At 44.7% G+C, this 13,679-nt stretch overlaps 1 protein-coding gene across 1 annotated transcript in view; it reads right to left on the reverse strand.

Annotated features, from left to right (window-relative positions):
• Nucleotides 1–5,697: 5,697 nt before the first annotated feature.
• The window catches only part of PLEKHJ1 (pleckstrin homology domain containing J1), a 44,583-nt gene continuing 36,601 nt past the window's right edge, over nucleotides 5,698–13,679 (reverse strand). Inside the window, exons 6-7 of the mRNA XM_040417655.1 lie at nucleotides 5,907–5,970; nucleotides 5,698–5,826 (exon numbers count right to left, since the gene is read on the reverse strand). Coding sequence (XP_040273589.1) covers nucleotides 5,761–5,826; nucleotides 5,907–5,970 — 130 coding nt within the window. The 3' untranslated portion in view covers nucleotides 5,698–5,760. The remainder of the gene's footprint in view (nucleotides 5,827–5,906; nucleotides 5,971–13,679) is intronic.

Here is a 13,679-nt window from a genome sequence, read left to right on the forward strand (position 1 = left end):
CATCCCCCCTCCCTCATCTAGAGAAAAGTCCTAGAAAAGCCACGGAATGGACTTACGGATGCAGACAGCACAAGTGTCCACATCTTTTGTGGCCCCATTGAGATGAAACGTGGATTGGATACAGACCAAAAACTACAGCTGTGTGCATGAGGCTCTATCCAGCTAGATTGATGGAAAATGTTAGGTCTTAGAAGGTAAGTCAATGAAAACATCCTCATCAAAACAGACCTGGTCCTGACCGGGTTAAACAAGACTTTTATACGAACAGCATTGATAGTTGTCATTGTATGCATGAAAACACAAACCACACATTCATTGTATTCTTTTCAAAAATGTATTTTTAATTTTTACATTCATATTAAAAATAATTCTGCTAAGTATTTGATGTTTAGATTTTGCTTTTTTAATGCCATCATTTTACAAAAAGTAAAGGTCAGTGATTTCTTTACCCTACATATTAGGGCTGTTTCACACGAGCCAGTCCATTGCAGGAATCACGCTCTGTGTGCGAGTGTGATCCTCCGCTCTGGACTTACAGGAGCGCACGGCATTATCATGATTTATAATGCTATGTGCCTCTTCTCTGCATGGCCTTTTTCCCCACAGAATCATAGTGACAAAGCAGTTAGTATGATTCTGTAGAAATAAGGTCAAGCAGAGGCACATAGCATAATAAATCATGATAATGCCGTGCGATCCTGCAAGTCCAGAGTGGAGGATCACACACACACACGGAGCGGGATTCCTGCAATGGACTCGCTCATGTGAAACAGCCCTTAAAGAGGACCTTTCACCAATTCTTACCCTATGAACTGTACAGACATGTAGAGCGGCGCCCGGGGATCTCACTGCACTTACTATTATCCCCGGGCGCCGCTCCGTTCTCCTGCTATGCCCTCCGGTATCTCCGTTCCCTAAGTTATGGTAGGCGGAGTCTGCCCTTGTTCTTCTGTAGACCTGGCCAATCGTATTGCAGAGCTCACAGCCTGGGAGAAAATAACCTCCCAGGCTGTGAGCTCTGCGCTGCGATTGGCCAGCGCTAGAGCAGAACAAGGGCAGACTCCGCCTACCATAACTTAGGGACTGGAATCTCCGCCTACTATAACTTAGTGAGCGGAGATACCGGAGGGCAAAACGGGAGAACGGAGCGGCGCCCAGGGATAATAGTAAGTGCAGTGAGATCCCCGGGTGCTGCTCCACATGTATGTATAGTTAGTTCATAGGGTAAGAATCGGTGAAAGGTCCTCTTTAATAAGGTTGCAGACCACAGCAAAGATAGGAAAAATAAAATTTAGTGCCCCTTTTTCGAAGAATGTAATTGCAATATCACAATAGACCAACAGTCAACGTACACAAATGCGTTCTGCAGTTTTGGCAGGGGTTCCTGTTTGAGAAGACAGTGGTGCTGGCAGTAGTGCCACTGCCTTCTCACTGTTTTCCATAGGCCCAGTGACATCACTGGCACATAAGTAAAACGAAATGATTTAAAAAAAATATATATTACATTTTCACCAGGATGCCATGGCTTTCAGCTGATTTAGAATCCAAATAGACTATTATGGACATGCACGGGCAGACCACAGCTACCACAATCCTGATTGAATTTTTTGGGAATACTGCTATCTAACTGACCAATAAATTAATTAATTAGTTATATTCACTGAATCATAAGGGTACAATCGCGCTGTAGGACAGTACTGCAGTCTGCATTTTTAATGGGTGTGCAGTATTGCAGGTGCTGAGCAGCCATTAACAACGCAGACTGACTTGGGGTAGGTTCACACTAGCGCTAGGGATTCAGTTATGGCTTTCTGTTAGAACAGGTTTATAATGGAAAATAACAGAATCCATAAGACTGAAGGACGGATCTGATCTTCTGCCCATAGACTTGTATTATGACGGAATGCAAAACGTAAGCCTTTAAAAAAAGTATTCCGTTTGCTTTCCGTCCTAATAGAAGTCTATGGGAATCAAAACTGATCCGTCTGGGTCCCGTTATGCAAGACAGAAAACAAAGTCCTGTCGAGAGGACTTAGTTTTCCCTCTTGCATAATGGGACCCAGACGGATCCGTTATGCTTTCCCATAGACTTCTATTAGGACCAAAAGCAAACGGAATACCTTTTAAAGGCTTCCGTTTTGCATTCGGTCTTGGGATTCTGTTATTTTCAGTTATAACCATGTTATAACAGAAAGCCATAACGGAATCCCTAACGTTAGTGTGAACCCACCCTTAACAATGTGGTCCTAATTAGTTTGATTAGAGCCTGCTGCAGCTCGTGTGGCCGCCTCACAACAGCAACATAACTGCACCATATGGTTGTACCCTTTGCCTAAGATGACTTAACAAGCTTCTTCTAAAGCACGCATTCTCAATGTAATTCATCTGCATAGCTCGTTTCCATTGAAAATAAAGGAAAATAATTATGTATTACAATGTAATTGCCATGACTGCTGTTCCATTTAACAGCATCCAATAAAATGAATATGCGACAATGTAATATGGTCCTTCATAGGTAGCCATTAAGCAGCTCTGGCCAATAGAGGGATGTGGGAACCACTAATCCCTTTAGGACAGGGAATCGGCAACTCCCAGCACACACTCTTCTGTTCTTGTAACTCCCATATACGGTAAGTGAAAGGAGGATTCTGGGAGTTGTAGTTTCAGAACAGCTGGACTGCCAGAGGTTGCGGATCCCTGCTTTAGGGTGGTTTCACATGTCAAATTTTGACTGTCAAAATGCAACATGTGAAACTACCCTAAAGCAGGGATCAGCAACCTCCGGCAGTCCAGCTGTTCTGAAACTACAACTCCCAGAATCCTTGGTGTCCATTCTTGGTGCGGTCTGGAAAACCGCACGTGAAAATCCTAGGTCGCATAAACTGTAACACAGCCTCCCATTGAAAACAATGGGAGGTGGTTTCAGCACAGAGGCCATGCCGAGACCAGTGCCAAAAATCCAATGTGTGAACATATACTTTAAATATAGCTGCTTTTGCTGTGTGTCGTAAAATTCTGTCTGTTGATCCATAGCGACTGAAGACAAACCATTAAATAAGATTAGAAAAAAAAAGGCTACTCTTGTTGACAACCCCTTTGTCAACACATGTGGAGACAGTGGTAATATGCAGTCCATGGCTGAAAGGATCTGTCAGAATATTGTGGCAAGCAGTAGGTTTTAGAAAATGTGGGGTGATGCTTAAAAGTGACAATGGAGGATAGTGGGAGGAAAAATAGGAAAAGAATTAATGAACACCATAGGAACTAGACCCACAAAATGATAAATTAACAGTCATACTACGAATGCTAATGAAATGTGTCAATTAAAGAGGACCTATCACTGGTCCTGACATTACAATATTAGCACCTGGCAGTGTAGGGCATAGTCAGTAGAGGCCCGTGCACAAATTTTTTCCAGATACGCTGCTCCGTTCCCTGTATGCCAATTAATAGCAATCAGTACAGGAAGGAGAAGACAGCCGTGTTTCTCAAGTAGCGTCTTCTTCTGCGATTGGCCAACTTACAGCAAGGGAGATGGAGACGCCCCTTGAGAAACACTGCCATGTCCTCCTCCCTGTTCCAATGCTATTAATTAGCATACAGGGCAGCAAAAGACAACGGGGGCACAGCGGGGGAATGAAGCAGCGTATCTGTATGGACACACTAATCATGCTCTACACTGCCAGCGACACCCAGCCGCTGGAACCTCGGGCCTGGACTATAAATCCCTTCTCTCTCCTATCATCTAAAATCACCATCCAACGTGTTTCACCATGATTAGTGGCTCATCAGGTAACGATTTTGTGCTTAACTGAAGCGCTGCCACTGCCCAGACTCTTGGCTAAGCACAAAATCGTTTCCTGATGAGCCACTAATCATGGCGAAACGCGTTGGTTGGTGCTTTTAGATGATAGGAGAGAAGGGATTTATAGTCCAGGCCCGAGGTTCCAGCGGCTGGGGGTCGCTCTTTTCAGGGAGAGTGCTCCGACTACAGCCTGTGAGCCATTTCCGACTCAGACCGGTTGGTAGGGGTTAGTAGGCTGTTTATAAAGCACTCCATTAAAGAGTACTCTGTCAGGAGGTCTCCCCGCAAAACCGATGAGGTGAACAGGGCCAACTGCCAAAAAATCCCACCTCTCCTTCAACAAAGGAAGTGTGTATAATAGGATTTTTACTAACACGGTCTCACTTATTTTAGTAGAAAAAAAATAAAAAAGTTATGTATTATTTATTCACAAAGATACACTCAGTATAACACAGCTTTATTTTGAGACCACTGAGTAACTGGAGGGGAAGTCAGGTATGACCATCCACCTCACATAGTGTCCTATTGTGTACTAATATTGTAATGTCAGGACCAGTGAAAGGTTCACTTTAAACAAGGCATCTAAACAGCCTATCAGTTCTGCTTAATCAATATAAACTACCATTGTATGTGACAGATCGCTTTTGAGCTCCATAAGGTGGCCATACACATGAGTTTAAAGTTAAATCAAAACTAATTTTCCTTTCAAGTTCGCTAGTTCACAATCTTTGATAAATGTCGCCTATTTCAAACTGGTGTAAAGTAGAACTGGCTTATTTGCCCATAGCAACCAATCAGATCCCACCTTTCATTTTACAAAAGGAGCAGTCAAAAAACTAAAGGTGGAATCTGATTGGATCAGCAACTAAGCCAGTTCTACTTTACACCAGTTTGATAAGTGACCCCCAATGTCCCCAGAAACCAACCTGAACAACTAGTGATAAATATGGATATGAATTAAAGTCGTATGGCTGCAACTGAGTAACAATTATTCAGCAGACGATTGCTTGGTCAACCAAAAATCTAATGTGTAAAGGGAAAGTGTCCTACTGTGTACAGTAAATCATGTGTTTTATGTTAAATCATTTTAGAATTTGTAGAGTTTTTTTATTTCCATGTCACTATTTATATTTTAAAAATGTATATAATCTATATAATCCTACAGGTTTCACAATGGTCACGATTTCCTTGTCTGTACAGTAGTGACTATCTCGTTATGTTAGGCAGAATTACAATAACCAGAACTGGTGATATCACAGTTCATCTGCTCAGGTCACAGAGCATGCCTAGAAAACCCTCCCATAGAAGTCAACAGGGTCCCCTCCAGACCAGTGTTTAAAGCTCATGTAGCTGCTCTCAAAGAAGTGGCAAGTGCAAAAACTGTAAACATTGAACAAAGAAAGAATATGCTAAGAAAATGTTTAACATAAAAATGTGATTTGAACAATAGGTCATTTTCTGATGACACATTCCCTTTAAGACTGTCACAGTATCATTACCATTGTATCAATTCATAGAGGGACACAATTCACACACGTTGCTGCTCAGCGCCATGCGATATACAGCAAGTAGACAAATGGTAATGTCAGTGCTGAAACTACTCCTAGAAACATAAGTGCACATACATCTTTAAATTAAGACTTGTGTAATAAAAGCATTTACAAACAAGCACAGGACAAGGGTTGACATCTGCTATGAGCTGATCAGCTTCTGCATAATTAAGCCTGGCCTGGTGAGCACCCAGTGAGAGGTATGATGTCAGGTACAGTCTAGTACTGATTGTGCAATGAAATGACTTCCTGAAGCACAGTCCAAAGCTCCAGATGGTGGCTAAAGCCAAAGCAGCCAAGAATGAACATTTGGCTCTTAATTCAAAAAAAATAAAAAATAAATTTTGTAGCCTGGAGCGTCGCATTCTGGACTAGGACAATTGTGTTGCTTAAAAAGACAAGACTTTAGATGCCTGAGGGTTCCAGCTGAAACCGAGATTCCTCCGATATCCCGTACTGCTCCAAAGGATCCTACATGGACAAGCCAAAGTTATCAGAGAGAGAAGCCCCCCAAGTGATGTTTAAAAATGCCCCCCATTCCCTTAACTCACCTTCCCACTAATCTTCAGAATTTCATTCCTATAAAACAGGAGACTTTTCCTCATGAACTCGTAGCTGAAACAAAAGCATATGCTCAGAAACACAAGGAAGCTTGCTAAATCTACATAGCACTTTTTAATGTACACAATATTTTGAGTCTGTGTAAAGCACAATCCCTTTAATCTGGTATCTCATCATGAAGAAGTCCCAATAGTCTATTAAAATAATGCAGATCAGAAGAATAACATTTAATTTATGCTGCCTTCCAGTAGGTCCAGTTCTGAAAAGGGTTGGCCCATTTCATACATTGGGGGCATATCCACAACTATTTCTAAATCTGAGCCCACAGAGAGGAGGGTATACCACGCACGTGTGGCCACCCTTCAATTAATTCTCTGGGACTGACGAAAATAGCCAAGCGCTGGCTCAGATATTTCCATCAGCCCCATATAAGTAAATGGAGCAGTGGCCAAACTTGTGCTGTGCTCTTCTCATTAATTTCTATTGGACTTCTGAAAATAGCTGAACACACTGCTTGGCTATTTTCTCCACTCCCATAAAAATGAACGGAGGGTGGCCGTACGTTCGTGGTCCGCTCACCTTCTCTCTGCGGGCTCCGTTTTAGAGATGGCTGTCATTCAAATGACAGCATTGAAAATGTATAGGGGACAGTGACTCAGGCTGGATGATAAATTGGTACACAGCTAGACACTATTGTCTAGCTTTATACCAACTACTGGTTGGCTTACTTTGGACCTGAACCTGTCACCATGAAATGCAAGCAACATGTTATACAGCAGGGCAAGCGAAGCAGATTGAGAGAAAAATAATCAATTGTGTAATTTTAACTCTGCTCTTTCTGACTTCAGTTGTACATAGGGGCCATTTTTTTTATATCAGGGAATGATAGTATTCCCTGTGTATAAACAGAAAGCTTTCAAATCACTGACAACACTTCCCTGTGTACAACTGAAGTCAGAAAGAGGAGATGTTGTATAACATAGCTGCAGATTGCACTGAATTTAGCAATGATGGGTTCTCTTTAATCACTTATAACCCACACAAGAAAAACACATGACCGGCACTCACCAAGAAGATGGGTTTCTTTATTTCTGAACTTTCACATCAGTACAGGCATGGGGCGGATCAACAAACCACAGGCAGTAACTTGTGGCGACGGCAGTTTCGCGCCTCAGCGCTTCCTCAGGCCACTGACGTTCTGACGTGCAAACATCATCTTTATGCAATCAGAACCCCTGCGCGGCACACACTAGTGACATCACCAGAGGTTCGGTTTCTATACATAAAAACATATTATAACAAAAAAAAAAAAAAAAACTCAAACCAAAGTGATGTACTATCTACAGAAATACTCCTAAATAGTCTGTCATTTAAGCCTAATTGGCCCATAGCTCCGAAACTCAGTATCCATTTTGCCTCTCTTCTCAGAAGTTCTCGATGTCCATCGCCCCCCTGTGGTGGATTATACACTAACTCAATCCCAGCAAACCTCAACACCTTGCTGTCACTATTATGTTCTAATCTCACATGTTCTAGTAATCGTGGGCAACCTTTCCCTGTGTGGATAGGGTTAAAATGTTCTCTAAACCTTTTTTTTATGTTCATAATAGTTTTGCCTACATAAAATCTGCCACAATTACATGAACTCCGATAAACATATTTGCTCCTGCATGTGATCAAAGTATTTACTTTATATTGCAAACCTCCAAAAGGTTACAATAAGAACGGTGGTTCCCAGTGCGTACCCAATCTCTCAGCCACATATCTGACTAACTCTACAAAGCAACTTGTAACCATAGTAAGTCCCCTTCGAGTGCCACAATCATTATGATTGCGGCACTCAAAAACTAGGAGACAGGTAGATAAAAAACAAACAAAGCGTTTCTGTTTAAGTATAGCCCCATGGCAGACCAAATTCAGAGAGTGATGAGGGAGAATTGGGATATAGTGGAGAAGGATGAAAGCCTAAAAGGGAATGAAAGGTTCTAACCCCTTAGTGGCTTTTAGGAAATGTCATACTTTAAAAGAAAGATTGGTTAGAAGTCGCTTTGTAGAGTTAAAGTCATATGTGGTTGAGAGATTGGGTACTCACTGGGAACTGCCGTTGCTGAAACAGTTCTTATTGTAAGTACAACCCCCCAATGGGTTTCATTAACCTTTGGAGGTTTGCAATATAAGTACTTTGATCACATGCAGGAGCAAATATGTTGTTTATATCATTTCATGTAGGCAAGACGATTAGGAACATGAATGAAAAGTTTTAGAGAACATTTGAACTCTATCCACACAGGGAAAGGTTTCCCACGATTAATAGAACACGTGAGATGATAACATAATAGTGACAGCAAGGTGTTGAGGTTTGCAGGGATCGAGTTAGTGTGTAATCCACCACAGGGGGGGGGGGGGGTTGCGATAGACCAAGAACAGATGGATACTGAGATCCGGAGCTATGGGCCCATTAGGCTTAAATGACAATCAATTTAGGAGTATTTCTGTAGATAGTACATAACTTTGGTTCGTGATCTCTTGTTTTTTGTAGTGGCCTGAGGAAGCGCTGAAGGTGCGAAACGGCAGTCGCCACGAGCTACCACCTACAGTATGTTGATCCGCCCTATGCCTGTACTGATGTGAAGGTTCACAAAGAAAGAAACCCATCCTCTTAGTGTTTTTCTTGTGCGGGATATATGTATGAAGACTTGAGAGCAGAGCACTGCCATTAGTGGGGGAGAAGACCCTACTAGAGAGCAGATACCTACAAGAGGAATTTGGGCAGTGCCACCCGGTCTGTATAAGTGTATATATGTGAGATAGAGATAGAGATATATATATATATATATATATATATATATATATATATATATATATATATATATATATATATCTCTATCTCTCTATCTCTATATCACACTACAATCTGCTAGTGCTGCAGATCGCTGTGACAGAGCCGTTATTAGACAGCTGCAGTGACAGTAAAGACCCTGGAGACTAATCAAAGTGGTCACTGGGCATGTCACAGTGATCTATAGTATAAAAAATAAAAATAAAAATTATAAAAAATTCTAATGAAAGTAATTTAGAAAAAGATCATCTTGGTGTGAGAGAGACCATGCTGGCTATAAAGTGTGACCGTGCTTGAGAATTAGCCCCTTTCTGCCCAGAATTTGGCAAGAAGGGGTTAATTCACATGGTTTCTTTCATAAAAATAAAAGATTATAAATGATTAGTTTAGCAATAATATAGTAGGCATTGTGTAAACTTTACATACCTACACACATTTTTGCCCCTTTTCTTTCATATAAAATGTAGGAGCAGTGAACGAACACAGTACTGAAGCTAGAAGTACATAGATTCATCAAGGACACAGACTAGAACCCCCTTCCACTTCATAAAAGGGGTTCTTTACCTTTTTCTTAGTGAGGTTCTATCCTCCAACACCCGGTACCCCCACCAATCAGCTCTTTCAGAAGGCAGCGGAGCTCGCAGTAGCCCTGTGGCCTTCTCAGAGGCCAGTAACATTACAAGGCCTCTGGCTCCGGGTCCAGATGGATTACAACCAAGAGTGCTTAAAGAACTCAGTTCAGTCATTGCTGTGCCCTTTATATATTTTTTGAGAATCTCTAGATACTGGTACAGTGCCAAGTGATTGGCACAAGGCAGACATGGTGCCCAAATAAAAAATAAAAATAAAAAAATAAAAAAAGGTCCTCCAAAGGTAATTATAGACCAGTTCGTTTAACTTCTGTTGTAAGAAAAACGTTTGAAGGACTCTTAAGGGACTATATACAGTAGTATGTGACTGTAAATAATATTATAAGTGATAACCAACATGGGTTTACCAAGGACAGAAGTTGTCAGACTAACACAGGGAGTCTGCTGTGGTAGCCAAATACTGTGAGTCAGTATGACATGCAGTTGACAGGTGTCACTCTTAGAATCACTGCACACTTCACTTATTTGGGCAGTCACGGGGTCAAAACTGACCAAATAGCTCAAGTATCAACTCAGCCTTACAGGTCGATATTAGCATCAAGAAGAAGCACACTTTTTACACAGTCGTCAACTGATTCCACATAGATGTCTACAGAACCTGTTCTATTAAACGCTTATACAAGTAGAGCCCCCCCGATAGAGTGGAGAGGATGTCAGTAGTATGTTTGTGTTGATGTCACTGATTATTTTCCCCATCCTCTGATCAGTCAGAACAATAACCCCCAAAAATGTATCATGTCTGTGGAGCATCCGTCTTCACTCGGTCAGCATTTGGTCAGTAATCCAACAGTATTGCAAATGCCAAAAAACAAACAAAACACAGGAGTGAATCCAAAACAGAGATGACACTTGAATGGAATACTTCTGTGTTTTTTACCCACTCCTGCTTTTGGCTACCAAATCACAAGCAAATTCTGATGGACCATACAGGCCTTACAGCTGCTACACAGACTGGATCCGTTGTGCGTCTCATTTTTCCTTCCTTCTGACAGATCAGAAGAAGAGAGTCAAATAAATGATGTCAGCGAGGCCGAAAGGCAAAACAGTGGTCCAGTCATGAAGCGGGGAGGGTGGGAACAGCATGAGAAGTCCACAGAGTGGCCCTATGACATAGTGGTGAAGTGGAATCAGCATGAGAAGTCCACAGAGTGGCCCTATGACATAGTGGTGAAGTGGAAGCAGCATGAGGAGGCCAGAGTGACCCGGTGACAGAGTGGGCAGGTGGGTGGCAATAACAGTACTTACTGACGATGGTGGGTGTAAGGAGCACTTGGCATCAGATGGGTAACAGCATCAGAATAGTAGCTGAGGTTGGTAGCCAGAAGAAACCGGTCTCTTGTCAAAGTGTTGGTGTTGTACCATGGATGATCTAGTCTGATGCATCAGGCATTGGTGGGTGGAAATCCTGGCTGATCTACACCCGATTCATCTTGACAAAGGTCAGTCTCTTCACATTTTGGGTGGACAGGGGAGTTCTCCTAGGGGGAAACTATGGCCCCCGCCGCAGTAAACACCAGCTCTGATGCCACACTACTGGCCGGGCAGAACAGCTTTTCCAGGGCAAACTTCTGCCAGTTGCGGCCACAAATCCAGTTTGGCTGCCCAGTAGTTCAGCAGATCTTCAATGTAAGGTGGCAGGGTGCTGTCCAAGTATGCCACCATCTGCTGGTTCAGATCCTGCTCCAAGTCTAGCTGCTGCTGGGGAGTAGTTTCTTCACTATGCGGGTGCAAATCTAGACTCTGGCTGCTGCTGATGGAGCTAGTACTGCTCCTGCCACCCCACCCCTCCCCAGCCGCCATGGCAGTGGAACGTGAGCGCAGAGGGCCCCCCTGGTCAGACCTGAGGGAGGATGGACAATGGCGCAGATAGGAAGGGGCCATCTGACTACATAGGATGTTTCTATAGTAATTCAGTTTGTCCTCCCCCTCCGCAAAAGGTCCCCATTTTGGACTGGTAGCTAGGGTCCAACAAGGTGGAGAGCCAGAAGTCATCCCCCTGCCGAATGGTGACAATTCGGCTGTCACTACACAAGCGAGCATGCATCAGGCCATTTGTGCAAGTGACTCAGAGGGACTCCCTGCCTCCATGTCCACTGCATACTGCCACGGTGTGTCTGGGTCCTCTGCCTCATCGCCCTGTAGCTCCACTGGCTGCTCCTCCTCTCCTGTCACCTGTGTATAAAAACACCATATTTTACTACAAAGGGCCTGAGCAAACAGCAGGTGCCACGCATGAGCTGCCACTGGCTAACATCGAAGTTACACAGGGGAGTACTCCTGTCCACTTGGATCATCAAGAAATCGTTTATGGCCTCTGTATAGTCGGTCCAACATATGGAAGTTGGAATTCCAACAGGTGGAAACGTCGCATATCATCCTATGTTGGGGGATGCCGTTCTGCTGCTGCAGCTCATGGAGGGTGTGCTTTGCGGTGTACGAGTGGCTGAAGTGCATGCAAAGTTTCCTGGCCATTTTTAGGATGTCTTGCAGATGGGTGGAAGACTTCAGGAACCACTTGACAACCAGATTGAACACGTGCGCCATGCAGGGTGCATGGCTTAGCCCTCCTTGACGCAGCGCCAACACCATGTTCTTCCTGTTGTCGGTCACCATGGTTCCGATTTTGAGTTGTCGCAAGGAAAGCCATGATTCAATTTCTTGATGACTGACACGGAGCAGTTCCTCCCCTGTGGGACTCAGTTCGCCCAGGCAAACAAGGTGCAGAATAGCGCGACACTGCCATGCCCTGCACATGTGGTACACTGGAGGGGCACTGAATCGTCCCTGCAGTGGAGGCTGAGCACACGGTGGAAGATGAGAAAGCAGGGGCGGACATTGTCGCAGGACCAATGGCGTGACAACATGGAGGCAGAAGCGAAGTCACCTGGCCAAGTTGCTGGTGTGGCTGTGCAGGACATGTATTGTCCCTGACCGTAGTTACAGCTCCACACGTTAGCGCTGCCGTGCACTTTGGCAGACACCGATAGGCTCAAGGACTGGCCCACCTTCTGTTCTACATATTTGTGCAGGGCTGGTAATGCCTTTTTGGCAAAGAAATGACGGCTTGGGACTCTCCACCTCGGCTCAGCACAATCCATCAGTTCTCTGAAAGGTGCAGAGTCCACCGCTTGGAAAGGGAGGGACTGCAGCACCAGCAACTTGGACCCGAGCACGTTCAGCTTCAGTGCAGTTGGAGTGCACGCATACTGTTGTCTCTTGGCAATAGCTTCGGTGATTGATTGCTGACGGAATGACTGACGAGGAGCAAAAGCATCAGATGATGGGAAGGACAGACAGCTCCCTTCGGCTGAGGTGGTGCAGCCTCGACTGCCTGAAACTGGCTGTGTGCCACTGGGTGATGCAGCGGTTGCTGCGGCAGGCTGGACCACATCGGAGCCACGGTTCTCCCAAGCCACTTTATGGCGACGCTGCATATGTTGACGAAGGACAGGGGTGCCAACATTGACACCCTGGCCACGTTTCACCTTCTGCCCACAGATTCTACATACGGCCATGTTCACCTCCTCCGGCGGCTTAACAAAAAACTGCCACACAGCCGAGTAGGTGATTTTACCCCCAACACTACACACTGACTGACACCGCCGCTGCCTCCGTATACCCGTGCACCGCTAAATCCCAGGCAGGTAGGCTCCTGCGAAGTGAATGGTCTACCCGGGCACATTTGGCTCCCGACCTACACATCTGCCACCCTGCTGACTCCTGACCACGCTAGCGTCTTGCTGGCTCCACTGCTGCCTCACGGGCAAGCTGCCACCCTCTTCTCCGGATGATGACGAAGCCCCTTAGTCACCCAGCTCCCAAGTGCGATCACCTACATCGAGTACTGTCTGCACGTCACTGATGTCCTCAACAGTCTCTGGGTCAGGAGCCTGACCGCTCGCAACACCAGCTCCCACGCCACTCTCCTCATCACTACTTGCCCGCCTACCGGAGGAAGTGGTGGATGTCTCCTCCAGATCTTTGCTGGGCAGTAGCCGCTGACTGTCTTCTAGTAGCTCGTCCTCAGTTTATAGTGAAGCTGAGCCCACAGCATACAAAACTTCTCTGGCTGAGGGAACAGAAAAGGTCAGAGGCAGGTTGAAGACAGGTGAGGGCACAGGGCCTGCTCCCGGGCCATGCCAACTAAGGGTTGTGTCTGACGAACCCACTGACTCTTGGCTGGGGGTGTCTGATGTCACTTGCGACAAAGTCGAAGATAGAGTCAACAATTCAAGAACCGCTGGGTTGCTGGTCAAGACATGACCGCTAGCCGA

Source organism: Bufo bufo, chromosome 2, assembly GCF_905171765.1.
Source record: "Bufo bufo chromosome 2, aBufBuf1.1, whole genome shotgun sequence".
Lineage (NCBI taxonomy): Eukaryota > Metazoa > Chordata > Amphibia > Anura > Bufonidae > Bufo > Bufo bufo.